This window comes from Lasioglossum baleicum, chromosome 11 (genome assembly GCF_051020765.1).
Source record: "Lasioglossum baleicum chromosome 11, iyLasBale1, whole genome shotgun sequence".
In the NCBI taxonomy this organism is placed as follows: Eukaryota; Metazoa; Arthropoda; class Insecta; order Hymenoptera; family Halictidae; genus Lasioglossum; species Lasioglossum baleicum.
Genome location: NC_134939.1, coordinates 16777048 through 16800479, shown reverse-complemented (window position 1 = coordinate 16800479; position 23432 = coordinate 16777048). Strand labels below are relative to the sequence as shown.

The 23432-nt window shown below is 41.8% G+C and overlaps 5 protein-coding genes across 13 annotated transcripts in view; 3 read left to right on the top strand and 2 right to left on the bottom strand.

The window, feature by feature from the left end:
- The window catches only part of Brm (ATP-dependent helicase brm), a 29751-nt gene extending 28708 nt beyond the window's left edge, over positions 1-1043 (bottom strand). For 2 of the 3 annotated variants that reach the window (XM_076433602.1, XM_076433603.1), the window contains exons 1-2: positions 840-1042; positions 4-312 (exon numbers count right to left, since the gene is read on the bottom strand). In XM_076433602.1, coding sequence (XP_076289717.1) covers positions 4-279 — 276 coding nt within the window. In that variant the 5' untranslated portion in view covers positions 280-312; positions 840-1042. Of the gene's footprint in view, positions 1-3; positions 313-839 lie in introns of all 3 variants that reach the window. The other variant, XM_076433604.1, reaches the window with a different exon arrangement.
- Positions 1044-1483: 440 nt separating this feature from the next.
- On the top strand, positions 1484-2696 carry Nd-ashi (NADH:ubiquinone oxidoreductase subunit ASHI). Its single transcript, XM_076433631.1, has 4 exons — positions 1484-1691; positions 2007-2230; positions 2319-2471; positions 2550-2696. Exons 1-4 carry the CDS (start codon positions 1547-1549, stop codon positions 2607-2609), a joined length of 582 nt encoding a protein of 193 aa, XP_076289746.1. The 5' UTR covers positions 1484-1546; the 3' UTR covers positions 2610-2696.
- A 225-nt stretch (positions 2697-2921) lies between these two features.
- On the top strand, positions 2922-7301 carry LOC143213597 (FK506-binding protein 15). Of its 2 annotated transcripts, XM_076433613.1 has the most exons (12): positions 2922-3132; positions 3342-3509; positions 3579-4098; positions 4303-4506; positions 4580-4615; positions 4838-5011; positions 5187-5369; positions 5432-5654; positions 5723-6000; positions 6073-6192; positions 6268-6444; positions 6515-7301. In XM_076433613.1, the coding sequence occupies exons 1-12, from the start codon at positions 3053-3055 to the stop codon at positions 6593-6595; spliced, it is 2244 nt and encodes a 747-aa protein (XP_076289728.1). In that variant the 5' UTR covers positions 2922-3052; the 3' UTR covers positions 6596-7301. The 2 variants fall into 2 exon arrangements, with proteins under 2 accessions (XP_076289728.1, XP_076289729.1); XM_076433614.1 differs by lacking the exon at positions 4838-5011.
- A 90-nt stretch (positions 7302-7391) lies between these two features.
- LOC143213601 (uncharacterized) lies at positions 7392-10695 on the top strand. 6 transcript variants are annotated; one of them, XM_076433618.1, is made up of 6 exons: positions 7392-7539; positions 8282-8572; positions 8790-8898; positions 8973-9320; positions 9381-9711; positions 9814-10694. In XM_076433618.1, exons 2-6 carry the CDS (start codon positions 8304-8306, stop codon positions 10341-10343), a joined length of 1587 nt encoding a protein of 528 aa, XP_076289733.1. In that variant the 5' UTR covers positions 7392-7539; positions 8282-8303; the 3' UTR covers positions 10344-10694. The 6 variants fall into 6 exon arrangements, with proteins under 6 accessions (XP_076289733.1, XP_076289738.1, XP_076289739.1 ...); XM_076433623.1 differs by having other exon boundaries at positions 7393-7539; positions 9390-9711; positions 9814-10692; XM_076433619.1 differs by lacking the exon at positions 7392-7539 and adding an exon at positions 7678-8025 and having other exon boundaries at positions 9814-10695.
- A 65-nt stretch (positions 10696-10760) lies between these two features.
- The window catches only part of Mbo (nuclear pore complex protein Nup88), a 60625-nt gene continuing 47953 nt past the window's right edge, over positions 10761-23432 (bottom strand). Inside the window, exons 3-12 of the mRNA XM_076433615.1 lie at positions 13870-13983; positions 13178-13364; positions 13012-13109; positions 12658-12856; positions 12365-12525; positions 11941-12280; positions 11760-11870; positions 11332-11558; positions 11020-11268; positions 10761-10943 (exon numbers count right to left, since the gene is read on the bottom strand). Coding sequence (XP_076289730.1) covers positions 10880-10943; positions 11020-11268; positions 11332-11558; positions 11760-11870; positions 11941-12280; positions 12365-12525; positions 12658-12856; positions 13012-13109; positions 13178-13364; positions 13870-13983 — 1750 coding nt within the window. The 3' untranslated portion in view covers positions 10761-10879. The remainder of the gene's footprint in view (positions 10944-11019; positions 11269-11331; positions 11559-11759; positions 11871-11940; positions 12281-12364; positions 12526-12657; positions 12857-13011; positions 13110-13177; positions 13365-13869; positions 13984-23432) is intronic.

Genomic DNA, 23432 nt, shown 5'->3' with positions numbered 1-23432 from the left:
TACCTGTGGACCCATATTCTGCTGCATTTGTTGGGGATGTGGCGGATAGTTTTGCTGCTGTTGAGGCGGTTGCTGAGGTTGTTGAGACATAGGTGGGCCGCCGGGTGGAATCGAAGGACCAGATTGATACGCTTGTGTTGGACTATGCGGATGATGTTGCGGTGGACCCATTGGACTGCCTTGAGGATTGGATGGCGACGGCGCTTGCTGAGGAGGTCCCATCGGACTTGGGGCTTGCGGCGGAGGCATGGGAGACGATTGCGGCGAAGGACTGGCCATCTTGTTGTTCTTATATTTATATTCAATCACCTCCTGAAACATTTCAACGATTAGCACCGGAAAGAAGAAATTTCTTACATCTTTTCTGAAGAACAGATTGTAGTACCTTACAATACAATAATCACGATAGTGCAAACAGTCATTCAGATTATAAAAGAAAGAAATAACTGAAGAATTAATAAACAATAATTGAACAACCTCGACAATTAATCGACGCGAATTCAGCGATAATTGGTTAACATTTGAAGACGGTAATTACAGTAATACTGAACAAATTAGTGTTGTCGAAGGTACACAAACTTTCGTACACACACGCACACATACGCGCGCGCCCGCATACACGGAGCTTCGTGCAATAAATTAAACGGTATCGATGGAATGCAGTTTTTCGCGTTCATTTTACAAGAAAATGTGCATTGTCAAACGGTATTAATTGGAAACTGGTACGTTCGAACAGCAAATTTGACAACTCATTCTGAATTGTAGGTTTGCGCTAGGGTTTGGCGAAGCGACGGGATTTCCATTACTGTCATAGAAATAGTTTCGTTCGCAGGTTTTACCTTTTAAAATTCACTCGATCGAAAGGGGAAGCACCTTTCTCGCCATACGTCCGCCAGTGTTGAACAAAGGGATTTATCCAAAGCTATGCTAAATTCAACAACACAGGCGAACACACGCTACCGGCCATTTTCCTGCTGCCCCTACTCGTAATACGTTAACACGTCGGGAAACATGGCCGTTCGATTCGATGTTGCACGTTGTCTCGCTATAAGCTCGACTCGCAGATCGGGACTGAGCTTACGACGAATAGCGACACCATTCTTGTACAGAGAAATACACAGGAAAGATTTCCTCTCTCTCTGGCTTGAAATAGTCGTACAACTTTGAAAATATATAAAATATTTCATTTGATGCAGTAATTTTTGAAAATAAAATAATTTATTTGAGGCAGTAATTTTTTTGAAAATAGTATTTTATTTGAAGAATATTGGAAATATTTGTATTTTGTCTATTTTGTTTAGTTTCAATTTCAATCCTAAATATTATTGCTGAAAATAATGGTTCGAATTCAATACATTTATGAGTGTAAATTGTAAATCCTTTTGTATGTTTATGCGGGACACATGGTGATTGGTCTATTTCTACACCTCGTTTGTGGTAGTACACGCTGAACACATACATTACGTCATTGATTTCAGCGATAGTGTCACTGCTGCATGCTGTCACTGTGTCACTTGCACTGTGCGATGGTTATGGTTCGTCGAAAATGGCTGCTTTAAAGAAATTCGGTTCATTACCAATTACATTACTAAGGACAACCAGTCCAAATGTTTGCATTTACAGACATATATCAGACAGTACTATTTCTAAGTTGGAGAAAATATATGAAGAAGAATTGGAGAAGGCTATAAGTGGGTATCATGTTTCTTTGTAAAAGATATTCAAATATTTTCTTTCATTGATAGGTTAGGTTTTATTATGTAAGGATTCATTAAACAATCGTTTCCGAGATGATTTAATTTAAAGAAATTCGAATCAAATAGAATTATATACTAATCGACCATGTTTGTAGATAATTTTATTACTTAATTAGAGAAGGGATTAGATCAGTAGTAATTTCCACTTTTATTGATAATGTGATTGTAGAACGCAATGTCACAAATTTTCTACAATGCTGATAAACATCCAGCAAGTAGTAATTTCCACTTTCGCATCTTTTTTTGCAGATCCTAACTTTAAAAAATGGTACCCAGCTAAACGTCCAGAAACGGAAGAAGAGATGCAAATAGCTGCAAAACGGTACAGCTTACATCCAAGCGAATACAAACCATTTCCAGATGACGAGTCAAGTCTAGGAGATTATCCAGATTTACCATGGAAAGGTGTTGAAGCTCAGGATCCTCATTATCCATGGGATTTTCCTGGTCTAAGAAGGAATTATGGGGAAGTTGTAAGTTTAAACTAACAGCTATAATTTATAGAATTTGATTTATACGTTGCATAACAATAATACTAATCAGTAATTTCTTCTATTACAGATACATTATCAGTTTGACATGATGCAAGCAGATCGCTTTGCGTACGGTGTTCGTACGAAAGGAAATTATTATAAATATGCTGCGCTTTTCGTATTCTATTATATCTGCACTTTATACTTTGGAGCAAAGATATCAGATTCTAAACCACTCTACGTAAGTATCATTTCATGATTATAATATTCACGAGTAGATGTTTTTAATTATAAAAATACTAATGCATCATTGTTTCAGAGTCCAAAACAATTTCCATACAAAGGAGAAGTCCACTATAGCTTTCCTGATCTGGATTGAAGTTGTAATTACAATATGCGCAGTACAAATTCGTATAATAAAATAATCTAAACAAATATTCTAATAAATCAATAGATCAAATTGTAATTATTGTTTCTTATTCAATACCTGTATTATTCAAGTAAACTATAGGATGATAAAAATGAAGTTACATTTTTACATGGGGAAACAATCGAAACCTAACAAGGCATAAATAAGAATAAAGATACGATTTCTTTTTACACGAAATTTTTACATTTTGAATGAAACGGCCACTTATCTCTTGTACATATACATGCATAGGCGATATGTATAAATAGGTAGTTGCGCCGTCTGCTGGAAATTTGATCACTTAATCCGCAAGTGACAAAAGAATTCTTCTCTGCGAATTTATTTCAATTATATCTTATTTATTTCTTATTTACTACAACAGCATCATACATGTTTACATTCGATTTATAATTATGAGTTCGGGAAATCAATTGCCAAATCTCAATAAAATTTTTCGAGATGATGATGAGCCGGATTTTTTACCCTCTGGAGGGTATGTTGTTGTTTTTAATAAATAACTTCCGTTCAAACAATTAATGGATATCTCTTGAAAAACAAAAAAACAACTTGAACAATTTGGGGGAATATTTTGTTTTCGAGTATCCATGTATTGTGGAAAATATGTACGGAGAAAAATTGGTTAGGATAGCGTGAATGTTATGCTGTCAAATTATAATAATTAATGAAATGACACCGTTTCAGGTCTAATTTGGCTGCTATTTTTGGGATGCAAGTCAAGCCCTTGGACAATCATCCTTTGTCGAAACAGCAGACTGTCAAGAAACAACCAAGCAATTCACGCAATCAACAGCAAAGTGATCCGAACAACGTGAAAGTCATAATTGCGAAAGCAGTGCGTGTGTTTAAATTGTAAGTCTTGATTAACATGTTCATTTTATCTGAAATATGTTAATACATGGTAATTGAAATTGTTTGCAGAGAAAATGGAGCCTACGTACCAGTTGGCAGCCTCGGTATGGCTCTCACAGGAAAGATTGCTACCAGAGCGTATCAGATTATTTTATACAAAACCAAGCTAGATCATGTATCTACCGTTACAGTGACGCACGATTTTTTATACTTGGTACAGCCAAATAATTATTCGAGCTACTACGATTGCAAACAGGAGCACTGGACGATTTTATTTGAGAATAATGATACCTGCTTAGAATTTGCTAGAGAAGTTGCATTAGCTCGATATTTCTCGAGGAATGGGAAAACAGAGAATGTACTTTATCAGGACCTGTCTCCTACGAGCAAAGACTCGACGGCCAGAGAAGGGGATAATCTGACTTTAAAGTATTTTATCGCTCCGGATATAATACAGCCTTTTAAATGCAACTTGGCAGCATCGCAAACGATGACTGTAGAAATCTCTACAGACGACAATTGGGAGAAAACACTCGCCGGAAGTAGCAACGGGTTGAAGAGAATTTTGTTTTTGCCGCCGAGTAAACAGGTTTCGCATTCAAACACTTAATATCAGCGGTCTTCAAAGTCTGTTCCATGAGACAGAGTTCAAATTCAAAAGGGAAACTCGAGAGAGCAATAATTTCTAATCTTTAAGGGTGGTTCTGCGAGTCGTCGAAGTTTGAAGACCGATGCTTTGTATAATCTGATCCATTGATGGATGAATAAGTATAAACATCTTAATATTCCATAGATCAGTTTGGGTCCTGGGTTTCCTAAAGAGAAAGATGTTATGTTGGAGATAGAGATAATAGATATACAACCGAGTGAAGAAATGACTAAATTGCATAAAATTGCCAATGATAAAGCGTCGATCATATCGAGAATGGCTAAAATGGGTCACTCTATGCTGCCAAAAATGCCTGTGTCCACTACTACTGATTCCGAAGACACTGAGGTACTTACGATCTTTGTATCAATATTTAACAATACTCCTAGTTTATAATAATTTGTGTGTACTTCATGTGCAGGATGATATACCGCACAAATCACCGCGCCATAGGATGGTAAGTACCTTTTTGCCCCAATTACACATTTCTCTGAACACTGGGTTTTACATTACTTTGTGACACCAACGAAAATCTGTCTATCTAAATGTTTAGCCATTTCTAAAAATAATATATACCCAAAGAAATGAATTTGAAATGGAAATATTAGAGTGCGCCCTGTAAACCTAGTGTTAACGAAGGACCTATTTACGTTGTATGTATAGTCATATCCTACTTTAGGCACACTCTTCGGAAGATGGCCACCATAGGAAGCATTCGTCCAAAGAATCTTTGGAAGAAGCACCGATGAAGGTGCATAGAAATTCGAAAGATGATGTGCCTGTAACAAATGCTGCTTGTAGACCTTTCATTTCTACACCCACGTTTTCCCAGTGGTCTTCTAAACACACGCAGGTATACAGGGTGTCGCATAAACCGTGATACAACTGGAAAGAACAGAGTCGTCTTCTCTCCGGTTGTACTTCGATTTCCAGAACATTCTGTATCAATTTATTCATTATTGAAAAGCACTCGTACGAACGAGTTACCTTTATGCGTTGATATTAATTTGTGTACATGTACATTGTAGCCAAACGTTGTTACTCTGGATGGTCAAGTGTATTCATTACAGCGACCAAATGTAGCACCAACATTGTCGCCAGTGGTAGACCCAGGACTGAATATGTTGCTATCGGAAACTAGAATGACGAATACAGAACTTCGAATGGGAATGTCGAAAATAGGGGACAACGTGCAGAAGTTGCTCGACAAGGTAGCTATATGCTGGGAATGTAATCTACCATTTACAAAAACGCCATTATATATCGTGTACAGTTTCATGTTCTTGAACTTCAAAATGCTACGTCTCCTGTAAAAGATCAAACAGCTCTGGACAACGTTCTGAAGATGTTTTTGACCATGAAGACATCTCAGACTGGAGAAACGGATCTACTGTTACAAAAAAGTACAGACGTTGCGATTGCCAAGGATTCTGTAGAGTTGAATGAATTGAGGAGTACAATTAACGCGTTGAAGGAGAAATTGGCGGAGTCGGAAGGTATTCTGAACTGTTTAAAACCATGTTGTTCTAGGGAACAGTATGTTAATCGATGGATTCATTTATAGCGGCATCGATTGAGAAAACAGACCGCATTAAAAATCTAGAGAGTCAGAAAGACTCTTTAACAAAAACGAATGAAAGCTTAAGTAAAACGATTCAAGAGTTAGGGGTTTCGTTAAAAGAAACAAATCAGCATGCCGAGAGAACAAAAAAAGATTTAGAAGAGGCGAAGGAATTGAATAGCAAATATACGGAAGAGAAAATTGTGTTAGAGAATAGAATATCTAAGCTTGTTGAACAGTGCAATTCATCAATATCCGCGAGTTCCGTGGAGACAAACGATGTAAGACTATTTACTTCTGTTTTACGTAATTCATATAATAATATTCGATATTCTCGTAACAATTCTTTTCAGAATAAAAACAGAGAAATTAAAAGTATAATGAATAGAATTTATTCTACGCTCATGGATAAATTCGAGGATGAATCGTATCCCACCTCTTATATCAAATCAACAATTGCTGTTACAATAAGGGTAAATTCTAAATAAAATAAGACATTAGTGATTCTCTAGGTCATTCACAACTTTTCATTGATAATGTGATTGTAGAATGCAACGTTACAAATTTTGTACAATGCTGATAAAGAAACCAGTAAAAAGGCTGAATCAGTGGCTGCCAAAGTAACAGAAGCAGAGGCTTCAAAAGCTACAGAAACTGTTACTCCTGCCCCGAGTATTTTACCAACCCAGCCATCAAAGCAGACTTATGTTTCTGAGAGTACTAATGTACTATTGATTTTTTACAGTCAATTCACTTCGACTTTCAGACACATTCTTATGCTTTTTCTATTTGCAGATATCACCCATATTATTACAGGATGAGCCCCCACCCATTCCTCCCATGGACACCGAAGACGAATGCGACTGGTTGCATTAACGCTTTCATTCAATATTTTCTATATGGTGGCTCGTCTAGCTTGAACACCACAAATATCGCGAATGTTATTGATGGACTGTGGATCTTTATGCATTTCTGAAGAAATTGGGATTAAATGCAGAACATTTTTATTTTGCATAAAGATCTGCAGGCTAGTTATTGATTAGGTAACAAAAATATCTTGAAGGTCATGGTGTAAGTTCTTGTTTAGAGTTTAGAATTATACTACCTCTCTAAAACAAACATCGATGACCTTCAGATTTTGAGAAACGTGACCTTGGGAAAACTTTTGTTTACTACAACATGTTTTCTCAGTTATCAAGACAGCGGATTTTCATGCGAAATAAACATTTTCTACTTGAATTACATACAATAATATGAAAGTATTTTAAAATTCTTCTAATGTTTTTACAGTTTTAAATCGCACCTACATCTACTCATTTTTGTTATAAATGCATAAAATCCACTGTCTACATTTCCATGTGCTACAAGAACAAAGAACATCCCTTAATTAACATAACTGTAATGTAAACAAACAATTTTTCCATATATTAAGTATTTTGTAGGACTCTGAGATTCCGTATTAACGAAAATTATTTTAGTTACAATCGCGATTTGTTATATATTTACATAGGTTATTGCGTTTGGCGTCTAAATATGTACATATGTATGTGTCTTGGTATTTCGTATAAATAAAATACAATAATCCGAGTCGAAAAGGATGGGTCTATCAATAGAAAACACGTTCGACCAATTCTTGAAACGATTTCTTTCAAAATGAAAACACGTTTGATCGTGATGGAAATTACAACAGTTGCGCCGTCGTTCAGCCGCTTGTCCTGTTTTAGAAATGGCGTAAAATCACAGTGCACGTTCCCATAACAAACAGATCCGAATAAAAACAACAAAGGGATACCGGGACACCGCGAGAAATATGACAAGACGTAAGTTACTTACTCTGTAGTAAAGACTGAGAAATTAATTGGCAACAGAAAGTCCCGCCCGACTTTGTCCGGTTCTCGAGTAATTCTGTCTGGCTGTGTTCACGGTTCCTTCGCCTTGGCTTCTGCCACGCCAATCAAATCGAAAACTAACCTCGAAAACATCGTCGAACGAAAACAATGCTTTTCCTCCAAACTCCGAACTCTCCACCCGATTTAATCATTACTTTCAAGAATTACACTTGAAAATAATGAGAAAAAAATCCGTAAAATGCTATCACTTTGCTTATCTCCGTTGCATTTCATCTCTTTCCATATATAGCATCGCGATTTAAAAATATTGTTCGGTTGACCTTAACATTTCATTCAGATTTTTATATAACGTTGTATTTTTTATAAAATCATATATAACGCCATCGTATATATGTAACGCGATCAATTTTCACAACCACGTTTGGAAACAATGAGAAAAATCATGATGATATTATGGTATTCAACCCTGTTGCATTTTACCCTCTCTTGTTTATGTGATCTTGATATTTCACCTATATTTTAATGATATATAAGATTCTTAGTCTGTGTACAATAAATATGTTTATGTCTTATATGTCTCTAAAAGTTCCTGTCTGATTTCATATTAAAGTATGTACAACAAGGATTCGGGCAAGAACTTTGAACCGATATAATCAAATATTGAGCATATGTCCATCTAAATTCATGAAGACTGTATCTGTTTACGAAATAGATTGTTAGCTGTTACTTTTATAATGGATGTAAATATAGTGGAAGATGAAGATATATCGTTCCACTTGGGAGAAATGTTTGATAGTTACGAAGAGCTAGAACATAAGCTAGAGAAGTTTTCGAAGCGTAGTCTAGTCCATTATTGGAGGAGAGACAGCAGAACAGTCAGCGGAGCTCATATGAAAACTGCTCGTCCGATCAGCGAGCGTTTGAAATATTATTCTGTAAAATACGCCTGTATCTATGGTGGACAGAAGTTTTTACCACGGGGAGCTGGCAGGAGACAATCTCAGTTAGTTGATAAAATTAAGGACTACATATACAGGGTGGTCTAGCTAAACGGAGTCACCTAAATATCCCCAAAGAAAGAAAATATACCTTCAAAAAATGACCTTTACATTGCGTTAAAAGCATTTGTTATATTATCAAAAATAAAGGAGATATTTAGGTGGATCACCCTGTAACTATATGCATTTCATTGTGTGTATATCTCGTGCGTTTTATTCTAGATCGATAAGGACAAATTGTCCAGCGCATATTATGTTAAGGGCATCGAAAGACGGTACAAAACTGGAGGTGACCAGCGTGAACAATGAGCATAATCACGAAATCTCAGAGGTAACTAAACACCATTGGATAACTCAATTTATCACCTTAAAATGTTTAAACTGAACGTTCATTCTTTCATTCAGGAATTGTTCAAGAACCTTCCGCAAGAGAGAAAATTATGCGGCGAGATTAGGCAAGAGGTACAGGATTTAATGCAACTGCACATAGACCGTAAGAGACTGAAAGAGTACGTAAAGTTGCGGACGAACAAGATACTTAGATCCAAAGATTTGTTCAATATAGCAGCGGCTAATAAACAAAAACGAAACATAACTCCGGAAAGAGCTTATCAATTATTTAAAAAGATTCACGATATCGAGAAAATGCAGGGAAGAGACAGCGATAGGAAAACGTATTCGGAGTCTGAGGATGAAATCGCGCAGACGATAAAGAAAATGAAGAAGGAGCAAGAATCTCCTTGGGGTCAAGATGTAAGAGATCTTCTTCTACACGTGATAGGTATATTTCTGCATGTTTAGTAACAATTTTAGTGTCTACAGAGGTTGCCGACGGAATTAGAAGTGAGCGAAGGGAACGATGGCGAGGATTCCTACAGTGGTCAATTAACGCAAGAAGAAGTAGTAGACGAAATAGACACGACGGACGGTGAATTGTTAAGAACGAATAACGACGGGGATATTATAGCAGCGAACGGCGAGATTGTTGGGGAATTGGTAATGCAGGATGGAGACCCGTCTGTGATAGTCGAATCCATTGTGAACGCTGACGGTTCGGTTTTCGTTGACGAAAGGGAGTTCAATACTTACTGCAACAATCATTTGTCGCATACAGTGGACGATAGTCAATCGTCCAACTCTAGAGGTACCTTTAATTGACAATAAATTCACTCTGTGATTGATTGTACTGTTTTAAATTGCATCTGCTCATTTTTCAAGAAATACTAACAGGAACTGTTTATTCCAGTGTTAGGCATAGAGACGATCGCCCCGACCAGCGACATAGAAAAGATGAAGGCAGCGTCATTGTCTCCCAAGCCACAGAACAGATCCTTAAGTCCGCAACCGCAACAGTCGGCCAAATCGCCCAACGCCCTCCACGAGGCTGCAGATTCCAGGATTTGGATCATGAAGGAAGCTACAAATGCCGAAACGGAACCAGACAGCGGACCGGAAAGCGGAGAGAATTGTTCGAATTCGGTGACGACCGGGAAAGCTGACATCGACGCATCGGAAGTGATACTTTCCGACGAGGCCAGCCACCAGCTTCTTCAGGAACAGCTTGCGGTGCTGCGAGCGGAGAAAGGGAAGCTGTACCACGAGACTGAGATGCTAAAACTGAAGAAAGACAAGCTGAAGCTTCAGATCAATTGCTACTCGAATGAGATACGGAAGCAGGAGATGGAGAAGGAGAAGCTGCGGCTGGAGATCAAGTTGCTGCAGTCGAAAGTGATGGAGGATTCCAACGACGTGTCTCATTACATTTTTGTGCCTTGAACGATACCGAACGAGTCAGTTGTAAGATCGCGGGCGAGTCCACGCCACTTTTTCATTAAACGTTGTGTTCTTTTCATGTGTCAAATCGAGCGAAAAACAACAAAGAGAAATTGAGAGGCTACTTATGTGATTCGCTGTATCCGTTGTAAGGATACATTTCCAATTTTTTAAACGTTTTCTAAATTTACTTTTAATCACTAGCGTGCCGTTGTCGTTGTTGTTAAACAACAATTCCCCCAAGCATCTGTAACGATCGATGTTCCGTCATTCACGATTTTCTCACTGGGATGTGTGTTGTGCTTCACGCAAAATGAAATTATTGTATGTATATACATAAACGGTAAAGTATTCCATGAGTACTGCGACTAGATATAGGATATGTGTATATATATATATATACATATATATATATATCCGGTATATAATAATAAATTATTTTGCGAATAAAATCATTGTTTATTATATCCAAAATCCTATGTTATATTCGAATTAGATTAAAAATGTTTCTATATAAACGTAATACTTTACTGTTACATTCAATTGCTCACTTCCTCCTCGAGCTTCTTCACGTCGGAAATTAAATCTTTGATATCCTTTCCCCTGGCGAACGAAAAACAATATCAGAAACTGTACATGTTTAGAGTCCGTGTGTATGTTTACGTGTTGAGATACGTACATGTTATTAAGAGTATTCTTTATCGCCCTCTCTTGATCGCTTTTAAAAACTATCTCCTTTCTCCTCTCGTTGCTATCGCTGTTTTCTATGTGTTGCGACTGTTGTTCCGATTTTCTCCGCAGTTCTAGCAACCTGATCTTCATCTCCTCGATCTTCATCTCTATTTTCCGGAGTTCCTCAGCTTCCGCCCTTTCCATTGGGGTGATGGACGGTTCCTTGTAATTTACTAGCCGTAGCACTTCTTTCGCTCTAAACAACGACCACATTCGGTTAATAATTGTCGAACATCGCACAACACATTCTTTTCGTTACCTTTTCGCCAGCCTCTCCTGCTCGTCTTTAATATCCTCGTACCGTTCGGCCAAACGTTCAGCAGTTTGCTGCAGATCTTTCCTGGCCTCCATTAAACTGTCCAACTGTTTCAGCAGGTGAGTTTTCATTAATTTCAACGCCCGCACCTTCTTGCCGATCTCCTTGCGGACGTTATCGTGTCTGACGAAGTGCTCCTTGCGGAAGATGTCGGTCGCGTGATACAGAAGCTGTTTCACAAAGTCGTTTACCTCAATAGCTCTGCTCGAATTGATTTGCAATAAATATTGGGTTGGAAAGAAAGCTCTGTCGTATGTTAAAGAAAATTCCTGTTCCCCAATCACTCACTAGCAACATGTGTTTTAAATTAACTGGTTATTTAAAATACCACAGAACGTCCCTCCAACCTGATAATTCTGTCGATTCGATACCTGCAGACATTCTCTGGGCGACATCGCCTTCGGTTCCATTTTTATAATTGGCTGAGAGGTCTCGCGTTTCAACAATTTCTTGATGTAGACGTCGAATGGTTCTTTGGTGGGCTGGTAAAATTACATTCACGATTACCAGTTCCAAATTACTGCGTTCATTCCTATAATTTATATCTCGTACCTTGTATATCTCCTTCGCCGTGTTAAGTATCGGCTCTAGAGGCTCGATCGTCGGGAAATAGTGCAGATCGATGACAGAACGAGCAACTATGTCACCAGTGTGCAACAGAGCGACCAGGACACACGGTTCCTGAAGAAGTCCGAAGCCGAGGATCGGCGTTGCTTCGTTCGTTCCTGTGTGCTTGGTTCTTCTACAAATTAGATACTGCGAGCTGGACTGATTGGACAACGATGGCAGTGCTACAGACATATTACCATCCGAACTTTTCAAGTATTCCTCTAGCTGAAGGACCATCGGCAGAGTGACCATATGCACGCCGGCGTTGTGAGTGCAGAAATATCTGACACGGAAAATCCGGTTATTAATCACATTAATTGCTTATTATTACTGCGTTTGTAAACTGTAACGTGACAGTTGTATCTACCTGGACTTGTTACTCTTGTCGCAACGAATGTGTATAGGACAATTATATTTCTTGTCGTTGTCTGCGTAGAAGAGACCCAGTTCTATCTCCACGCACTCGTAAACGTAAAGCGCGTGGTCCGATCCGTGAACGTTGAACATGGAACTGGACTGCGACCAATTCTGACAAATTAGAAAGTCATTAATCAACGCTCTACCTATTTGTAGTTGCTATACAATTCTCTAAAAATCCAGAAACAAATACTCGAGATACGAAGATTGAAAATAAAGCTGTCTGATCGAAAGGAGACTTACTCTGCTGTCACCGTCGTCCTCGTCCTCGTTCGCTTCTTTTTTCAGCAAAATCGCGTGGTAGATTTTCCCGCTGCACATCGCGATGATCACTATAGGAGGGGTAGTTTGCACGCACATGATGGAGCACGAGTCTATCCCGTAATTATCATCGGCTGGAGGATACATGGAGAGAGTTCCTGACACCACCGGGTTTTCATAACTTAACATTACGAAAAGTTGGAAACAAAACAGAAATAATGAATCGACATCTTCTACAATAGAAGAATACATATGATTTTAGAATTTATTTTAGGACTAGATCCTATCTTCGAATAGATTGCGCAGATCTGAGCAATTCAGATCGCATTTACATACTTATCGAGCAACACGTTGCCATGAACAATAACCACTTCGCCATTCCCACGGAGAACCAGAATGGGCCATTCGATTTGGTTCCAATCGACCATAGTGTTCTAGAAGCAATTCCCATTTAGATCTCGCAGTTACCGTGCCGCAAACGTTCGACCGTTCACTCTCCTACCTTGTTAATATGTTTCCCGGCGAACATTTCCGGTTTACGAAGTGTGGGTGTTGCGAAATCGAAATCCACCGCGGTGTCTCCCAAAGCTGAGAAATCTGGTATCTTCGAGGGCGAGCCGAAATGTGTGCGACCGACTTTCCATGATTTTATTAGCTTCGGTGCGTTGTTCTGCTCGCACTCGTATAGGCTGCAGAAAGCATTTGTTTACAATTGAGATGGCTATATTATTTTGAAATGATTTGAAGAGGTGCACCTAGGTGGACCGATTTTTTGAACATTTACTATAGTTTCAGATAGTATCGAGCTACGATTGAGAACATTTCTTGACAAGAACATTCTTGTTGAGTAAGAAAATTCTTGTTGAATACGAAAATTCTTGTGTGTTGAATAAGAAAAATTCTTATTGAGTAAGAAAATTCTTGTTGAATAAGAAAAATTCTTATTGAACAAGAAAATTCTTGTGTGTTGAATAAGAAAAATTCTTCTTGAATAAGAAAATTTTTGTGGAGCAAGAAAATTCTCGTGAAATTAATCCATGAGAGAAATGTTCTAGAATAATTGAAAATGGACCTCAATGAAGTTAATTGATCGCAAAAATATTCTAGAATACTTGAACGTGCAGCGCAGTTGGAATTTACTTAAAAAATGTGTTGTTACATATTTTGGTTGAACTATACATCACTGAAACTTACCAGAATGTGTTTTCAGACGTGAGAACTAGCAGATGAGAGTCATTCGTCGATGCAGGATGCCATCTAGCCTGGCGAATCTCCATTGACGTGTTGAAATGATCGAATTTGTATATTCTAGAATAATGAAGAGTAGTTATTAATGATATGCATCGGTCCGAGTAAAAGGAACGGAGTTTACGTGACATGTTTCAACGTGGACATCGACGTGATAATAATATTGATGAAAATATTCAGGAATTACGAAAAGATTTATTTTCGAGAAGGTTGACTCGGGCTCGAAGCAAGCTCGAAGTTTTAATTCACTTTAGATCTGGCTCGGATCGAATTCAAATGAGTTGTGAACTATGCAGATTAGCTGCATCTGACACAACATCGGTGCCAGTTTATACGGGCTAAAGTCAATCAAACATTTCAAGGTAGTTCGAGTGTATTTGATAGAATTTGCATAAGTATATACGATCTCTGTTCGGCGCGTGCGGAATCGACCAAGTTTTCCGAAGAAAACAGATCGGGGGAATGCTATCCTTGCGGTAGATAAACATTTTCCCTGCAATTAAAAATTGAACGTATAATCACATACAAAATATTACACACCAAATCATTTATAACCTTAGGTAATTAATCTCCAGAGACAAAGTGGATTCACCACGTAAAATTGAATAAAATATTATATTTGTATACATCTTTACAGTTTCAATAACCCCTAATTAAAAAATTGGAGCCTATCATTTTTAGGATCTAGTGGTAGCAGTGTTAAAGGTAGGTCTCTAGGGATAATTTCAAAGCGGAGAAGTGGATTCAAAGCGTTCGATTCGCGGTTTGTAGTGGGATCGTCGCGAATTACAGTGGAGTATCTCGAGCATTGTCTCTGGGCGTCGCTACTTAGCCGGGGCCGGGTCGACGTGTCGTTATTTAACGCAAATTACGGTAATCTTTCACGATCGCCGTACCCTCGGTCCAGAACGGAACGGAACGGGAACGGGAACGAAACGAAACGAAAGGAAAGGAATACAGCGGCCGGGGTCCTGGTCGCGGTGTTTGTTTTTTCGCGGCGCACGAGGCTGTGCCGCGCGGCAACGATGGTCGCCTACATTTCGTATATTTTATTATTACTCTCGCACTTTCCGTGGCTGGACACGGTAACGTTGGCAAAAGGGGGTTGACGGTGGTTAGCCCGTGGCCGTTATTAATGTCCGCGGCACAGTACCGGTTGGAGGGAGAGAGGGTGTGCTGTGGGTTCGGCGAGGCGAGGGTGGAGGAAACAGAGAAGAAGAAGAGAGAAAGAGGAAGAGAGAGGACGAGACCTGACGCAAATGGGGACGGGGGAGAGGGTTGAAGAGCGGCCGTGGGGGTAGGGGGATGAAAAGGAAACAAAAAAGGTCGGGTGGGCATAGGGTATCGTCAGCAACGACTGGTTACACCGAGCACACCAACGACAAGGACGAAAGCAACTTTACCATCACCAGCAGCCTCGGCTCGTTGCAAAAGCACGCCAGAGTTCTTAATAATTGATAAAAATGTACGCATGCACGCACCAGTAGAGAGAGTCGGTCGAAAGCCAGACGACGTGGTCAACCCCAGCGCCTCGGTCTGACCACCCTCTCCGCTCACCCCTTCCGTTTCCATCGTCCCCTTCCCTCTCTTCCCCGCTCTCTCTCTCTCTCGCTCTCTCTGTTTTTCTCTTTTCGTTGCTCGTTCCACAGAGCTTTCGGTCGAGCCTCTCTCGCTCGCTCTTTTTTTCCCTTTTGCACGGCCAACCTTTCATGCTTCGTTGACAAAGGCACACGCAACGATTTATTCGCACTTTGCACCACGGCCTCGCGGGGATTTTTCTTCGTTCTGTCACAATTTCGGAATTATCAAAATTTATGGGCCACCCCTGCGTGTGTAGCCGCGCGCCATACGGCCACCGGCCACCGTAAACAGTTTACGCGTTTCTGAATAGTGAATTTGTTGCTTTTCTTCCCAACCAATTGTCTGATCAACCTCTTAACATATCTCGCGATATTAATAATTATACGGATTACTTGGCCACAATGGATAAAAACTCCGTCGAGGTTGTAAGGAAAAGAAAGCTGCTAATAATGTTCGAATATTTAGTTGGGCGGTGGCTCGCTCTCGCCGGCATGAACCGACGTGAAATTTCTTAGCGGGACAAAAGAAAATAGAGGGCCAGGCAGCTGCTCGAATCTAATTAAGAAATTCTTACACGGCGGTGCCGCACATTCTGCCACACCCTCGTGCCGTGGTTGTACACCTCTTGTCGGGGGCAGTCTAGAAAAAATTAAGAATAATTTTTTTCCTACGTAAACGTATTAACCCCGAAGCGGAGAGAGAGAGAGAGAAAGCTCGAGCGGAGTCGTAGCCGAGAGCAGCTTTTTACGCCGCGCTTTTCTTCCAATTCCTACAAAGAATGGCCCACGGAGAGCTGACTTCAAAGCGGATCTTACGCGGTGTCGTATCATTCTGTTCTTGCAAAACTTTTCCCTCGTGTTTCTCTTGGCCCGCACGCTTAAGTTACCCGCGCTTCCGTCGCGGCTTTTCACCGTGCACCCCCCCTCTTTCTTCCAACCCCTACGCGCTTTACCCGATAATTTACCCAGCTTGTTTGTCCACTTCCTCGCGTTTTCTTCCGTGCCGGTGAATTAAAGTGTTTTCAAATTTGTTGCGCGGGAATACCGAGCGTCCTCGCGGCTGTCGCAAGAGTTTAGGGTCTCCGAGGAGTCGGCGAGCAGACCGATAGTTGCGATCAGGATGTTTTCTTTTGTTATCCTCATCTTGAATGTGAAACAGCGAAGATAAATTTAGATTAAGTCTCCCGACGTTGAAACTTTCGATGGCCGCCAGCCGCCATGTTTAATTATACCGTAAAACTTTGAATCGTAAATCCATCCGAATCTCCGCAGGACAGCGTCTTTTTACTGTCGTCGTCCCAGCCCAAGGAACAACCGGAATGTTGCCGTACTAAATATCAATTTCCTTTTAATAAAAACTGAACGGCAGAGTTGGTATACTAGATAAATAATAAAATGTCTTTCTGTTCTCGATGTAAAAAAAGGATTAACTTGATTCAGGCATCATTTCGAGAAGAATAAAATGGATTTCGAAGTTTTCCGAGCGAAAAATGAACTGACCATTTTTATCATAGGCGGCGGCGTGTATATATAAAAAAAGGGTTAATGGTTCCGGAAGTACAGCGAGCATGCAAAGTCGGAATTTTCGGTAGAATAAAATGCCGGGTGCCTATCCCCAACGGGTCTGAAGGTAACGGTGAACGAGAGATAAGCAACCAACTCTCTCGCTTTTCGTCTTTTCCTCCTCGGCTATAAATTTCGGGGAAAAAACCTATCCGGATCTCCCGCTGGTCCTTTCGCCGCTTAACCTAAAAATTCATTAGATTATAAAGCCATTAATGCTCATCCGCGCGACCGGATCTCTCTTCCGGTTAGCCGAGTCCATAGTCGGATCGATATCAGGGCCGGGGAAAATTTTAATTACATTTTATTCGAATTTTCCGACGAGCTCGAGAAACGCTTAACTCATACACACACAAGCTGTGCGACTTAATTGACATTCTTCCCCCACTTCCAGCCCCTCGATACATAGATCCTGTAGATCGTCGATTTTCGATCGTAATCAAAATTTCCTGCCGGTTAAATGACCAATATTATATTTTTCATCTTACAATTGTTGAAATTACGTGAACGTTGATTCGATAAATTTTCTTATCCAAGCACATATTGCAATGGAACTTGCACAGAATCTAAATATATTATAAATGGAGCCTCGTCATTTTTGTAATACGTTTCAGTCGCTTTCGGTGCTCGGTAGGCTTAGCGTTGATAAATTTAACCCGGCGTTAGTTAGTTGGGGTCTCACAGACCCCAGATATTTTAGATTGATTGTAACATTGTAAAGATGTTTCATTAGTTAAGTATTTTTGAATAATAAAAATTTAATTTCGTGGATCTGCGTCTATCACTTACGATACATTTTCCCACCTTACTAACGCCGGGTTAAAAACAAAAATGTTATAATAGATAAAAATCGACATCGGCGTCGCCGAGGAAGCCGGTCTACTTAATTCCGCTCGGTGACCCCGTAACGACGTAATATCGTTCAGTTACTCCGAGTATTTTTATTACGATCTCCGTGGCGGCATGGCGAAGCAGAAGGGGTGGAGAGAGAGAGAGTGAGTGAGAGGGTGGCCAGGAGACACTGGTGTAGTCGAGGGGGCGGTTTTCCCAAGCCTAGGAAGCTATGCTCGCGATATAACGAGAGCCATTATGATAAGCGGATGCATAGATTAGACATAACTCGTTAACCCGGCTGTGTGCGACGTGTACGATGAAAGAGCAAGTATCAGGGATCAAGGGTGCTTACGTTTGACAGGGAATTAGACGCTTTGCGTGCGTCACAAATTGCTTCTCCTCAAAAAACCACCAGCTACAATGTCTGAAAGAACCGATTCACACGCAGTGGTTCAAACGGCGGATTTAGGAGTGCATAGATCTAAACGCTACTAATAATCAATAATTGTTTTACATGTATTCTATACACATTAAGTAAGTATATAGAGGGCTAATAGAGTTCCGTAAGTTTATTGAAATATTTAGAGATATTTGAAGTAGTTAATATTCGGACGCTCTAAAAAAGACGATAACATTTTTAACTATTGGACGTTTCTGAATTGGATTAAGGATGTTCTGGAGGTATATAAAAACGCAACAAAATTTTTGAAAATTTGACAAGATATTGATGGATTTCGAATTTCTTGTACTTTCGTCTCCCATTGTACCTCCAGAACGTCCGGCTCGGATTGTAACTAGAAAATAACTAGAATCTTACTAGAAAAATGGGTCGAAACATGGGTTTGCGCGGTTTCGCTTAATGTCCTTATACGAGCAAATTTTGGGCTGATTGAAGGTTCACCGCATGGTGCTCTGGAAAAGAATGTCCGGAGCGTTCACACGGCAGATTCGAGGGTCCAGATGCGTGTTGCGTTTGATCGTTGACCATCGTCGACACATTTCGACGCGGTAAACGAACGGGCAGGGTTGGGAACGGCCGCAAGTAGCGTCTTTCGCGTTCGCATAGAAAATTTACGATTCAAGTGTGACCGCCCGACCCTCGGAACGTGCTGTGTCGCTAACGGGAAGATCGAGAACCAAGGCACGCAGGACGTAGCTGCAAAGTAGCAGCGCGCGGAGAAGCTCCTCGGATAGAACAGAGCAAAGCAGAGGAGAGGCAGGCTCCTGGAAACCGATGGCCGCGAAGAGAGCGCGACGCAACCTCGAGAATTAACGGGCTTAGTTGCCGACGCAGGTGTCGTCGGGAAGGCGAACGCAAGCGAGAGCCGGATGAATTACGACAGGAGCGTCAGCCAGCCCAGCAGAACGTTGCTCGTTATATTTTGCGTAACATCCCGATTTTATGGGCCACCCCCGTACACCCGGACCATGCCTCGCATCTTACTCGCGGTAACAGAGACGCCCCCGACTATCCTTCCCACGGATCCTTTCATCTAAATACGGCCCGATGAAAAATCGTCCATTTACATTGATAAAATGCCGGCCACCGTTTACGCCGCACCTTTAACGACCCAGCGATTTTTAATTGCGACCACCCTTGCCACTACCACAATCTCTCTCTCTCTCTCTCTATTCCCTTCTCCTACGCTTCGAGCTTCTCCCATTGACGAAATCGTTTCAGTAGGGAACACGCGAATTGCCAGTGGAATCGTAAAACGGAATGTCTAATTTGTATGGAGCATATTAGGAGGCAGTACTGAATTAACCCTTCGTCTGCAACCTGGGTCGTTTATGTCCGCAACGAAATTTAATTCTAGAATTTCTTTCTCTCCGATATATTTATTTCTTCTTATTGATGTGTTGAATGATTGATTGAATGTAAAATATTTAAAACAGATCGCGAAAGGAATCGTGGAAATAGGTCCCAGCTCGTCAGCGGGAGGATTAAACGAGATGGCCGGCGGAATTCCTTGGTGAGGATCGTGGCTATTCTTTTTTCGGGGTTGGGAACGGCGCCCGGTTGAGCGGTGAATTCTTTTTTGGCGGAGCAAAGGCGTAGAAAATATTTCGGGTAATAAAATTAGTCGGAATACCGGGGACACGGAGGACGAGAATTTTCAGTCTTCGAGCGTGACAGACTGGAGCGGCCAGGCGAGATCTGATAGAGTATGAACGAACGACGACGCGGAGGCTGACGAAAAATGGCTAACAAAAGCTCGGGCGCTGTCGACGAGAAAGAGACGGTCTGTACAGAGAGAACGAACGAGACAAAGAGAGAAAGGTAGAGGGAGAAAGCTGGTATAGAGAGAAGGAAGGAAAATGTAAGTCCACGGCGGTAGTCCTGGCACACGTACCGCGGTAATTAAAAGAACCGACAGATGTCTCTCTTTTGCCGTCGGGTTTTATTTCGTTACGACAACGACGATGTGCAGGACAATGTCGACGCAGACGAGCAGAATGCGTCTCGCCTATTTAAATTTTCCACCGGCGTCCCGGCCGGAATTCTTTGATTAGAAGAACCGCTGCCAGGTGCCTACAGGCGTCGCAGGATTACCTAAGTGCGTGTTTTTTTCGCAAGTAGATGTTGCACCGACCCCGCAACCCGTCCGTCGACGTTCTCTATTCCTGTTCCCTTGGCCCCACGGTACGCCGCCGCCATGCCACTGTCTTTGTGTTTCACTCCGGCGCACGTTCATACACAAACCGTAGAATACCGTTTTACCCCAGAAAAGATGCCAGGTCAAATGGGAAGGATCCGGAAAACCACTCGAGCTCCCTATTATTCACGCTTATGATATTCGAAGCTGGACCACCTCGCGTGTATGCTTGCTTCGTTGCATTCGAAACGACGGGCACATCTTTGACTACCACCGAGAACGACGTCTCCGAGCTTGACCCAACGTTTTCTCGGTGATTACATCACGCGTCGCTCGAGATTCGGACCTTTTATCGTACACGGAACCGGAAGTTCACGTCTGACCAACTGAGACGTTGTTAGACCCCCCTCCGGGTAATTAAGGGGCTCTCTCTCTCTGTTCTTCTTTCCAACGATCCAAAAATCAATCTTTACCTCATTGTCTTCAAGTAGTAGACTAGTAAAATGTAGCTGTCGCTGCTGAATAACGCAAATTATGCCACGTAAACGTAAAAGTAGGACTTTTGAGAGTGACAGCGTTCTAGGTTGATCTTTTATCCTGGAAACGAGTCTACCCCCTTAAGCTGCCGTACGTGGAAATGACGATCGCGAACGATCATCCTCAATAATGCAATCTGATCGTCCGAATTGGAAAGTGAAAGATGCCGATGAAAGGAACGCGACAAAGAGCCGATCGTCGGATCGATTCCTCGGTCTCCGCGAAAATCCCGCAGGAGCACGCAACGGGACGTGTCGCGGAATATTTCACTGTCCCGTCGCGCGATTCACCCCTTGGCCGTTGAAGGGCTGTTGCAGGCACTCGCCTATCTGTCCTGGCGCCGGCTCGGCCCGCGCCGAAAGGGGATAGGATGCGTTTATTTAAAAAATGATTTAACCTAATGGTTTTACATATGTAATCCCGATATAAACCCGCGGCTAATCTCGGGAAACCACACACGGTTCACGCGTACATCCCGGTGTCCTGGTAATCCACGTACGCTCTCGCCCACGCTTCATCCCCCGTGCACACAACGGAACCAGGTTCCACAGCCCCCTCCCCTACACACCACCTCTTCGCGTACATGGTTTGACCTGTTCAAACCAGCCATACTTTCCGCTCCTCTCTCTCTCTCTCTGCTTCTCGCTCGTTTTTTTCCAACTTTTTTTCGATGAGCAAGCACTAACGAAAATCACCGGTTAGCCGCGAGAGGGTGGCGTAAGAGGGGCGTGTTTGCGGAGGCCGAGCATAGGGTGCGTTGTACTCGAGCGAGCCCCGGATGATTTAGATGGTCCCCGATGATATCCGCCGCCTTTTGAAAAATGTCGCCACGAGCCGCGCAGAGAAAAAAATATAGAAGCCCCGAGAGCACAAACGGAGCGAAGCCCGCGCGAGGTTGCTACCGCGGCGCTTTATCAGACCGACCGGAGACTTTATTGCCGGTCGAATGGTATTTCTCGTCGAATCAGCGCTTAACAAAACGCCCGGCCGTGTCGGAGAACCCGCGCGAAATTGGGGAATCAGTCTGTTCCGCTGCTACCTTCGTACCGAAGGTACTTCGCGCCGCGCCGCACGGTGCACCGAGTTGCCATTGCAGGTGGGGAAGAGTCATGTCGGAAAGTAGATATAACTTTCTGTAATGTGGCCACCTAATGTGTGGCCTATAGAAATACTAACTAAATGCAATGGAAATGGTATCGCAAGGTGAATGCTTTGCGAATTTTATTTTCTCTCGAGGTCATTTTTCAAGGTCATCGATATTCTTTTGCGGCATCTGATGTGTAGGACCTTTTTCTACCTAGATTGAAGTAATAAACTATAGTAAAGAATGTAACATAGTGCAGCGGATCGTGGTCGATTCGATAAAATTTGAATAACGAAGTTCAGTGTATCCACGTCGAAGTTGGCGTGTTTCCGAAGTGTCTGCTCTTTCTTGAGGCTAGGGTTCGAAGCTTGAGGGATCAGAGAACGGAATGTCCCTGGAACGAGGACACAGCGTTAGGGTTTTACGAGGTGAATACTCCGGGGATGATTCGGAGTAGCGTTCGTTGGAAGTGGAATGGTCGGATGGCGTGGGTGGGTAACGCGAAAGGTGAAAATTATTCATAAACGTAGGCTGGCCCGGCGACGTGAGGGATGAGGAGGAGAAGGAGACGAGAGAACTGGGGGGTGTAGAGTGTAGAGTGTCTCTCGTTTTCTCTCTCACTCGTTTTCCCTCTGTTTTTCTCTCTCTCTCTCTGTCTACGGTGGCGCGCCTCGCAGACCGACCGAAGCTGAAATCTACCGAATATTAAGGCAGGAAAGGTCCTCCCAGACCGCATAATAAACACATAACGGTAATCCTTAAAACAATAATTAGCCGCAACAGCCAACCACCGGGCGACGATCTTCCGGGCGTAGCGGCGGAATAACGTTGTATTCGTGTTCCGTTCTCGAATTAATACCACAATTCGCGACGCCCGCGACTTACTTACCCCGATCCGAGTTATGTTACCTCGGAATTGCACCTTCTTCCTATGACCATTATCCCGCGGAATGTTTGCTTCGAGGAGGGAACTCTGTACCACCAGGAATCCTCGATAGGCTGCTTTCGTAATTGCACTTCCGAAAGAACTTTATTTCTGTTTTTTTCCCCGTGGTCGAAACGCGGTCTTACCCGTACCTGTTGATATCTGTTTTTTACGGATTTTTGCGGTTTTCTATCTCTTAATTGTTGAAATTGTAAAATTGCTTTCAGAGGAACTGACTGGATCGACTGCTTTATTTGAGTATTAAAAAATTACCGTATTCGAAATTGAATCTTCCTGTATCACAAAATTTTCTAACTGTTTAACTCTGAGCAGTTGGAGACTGCATTCAATAATCTGAACGTTCCCAACAGCACGCAGTGCTACGAAAA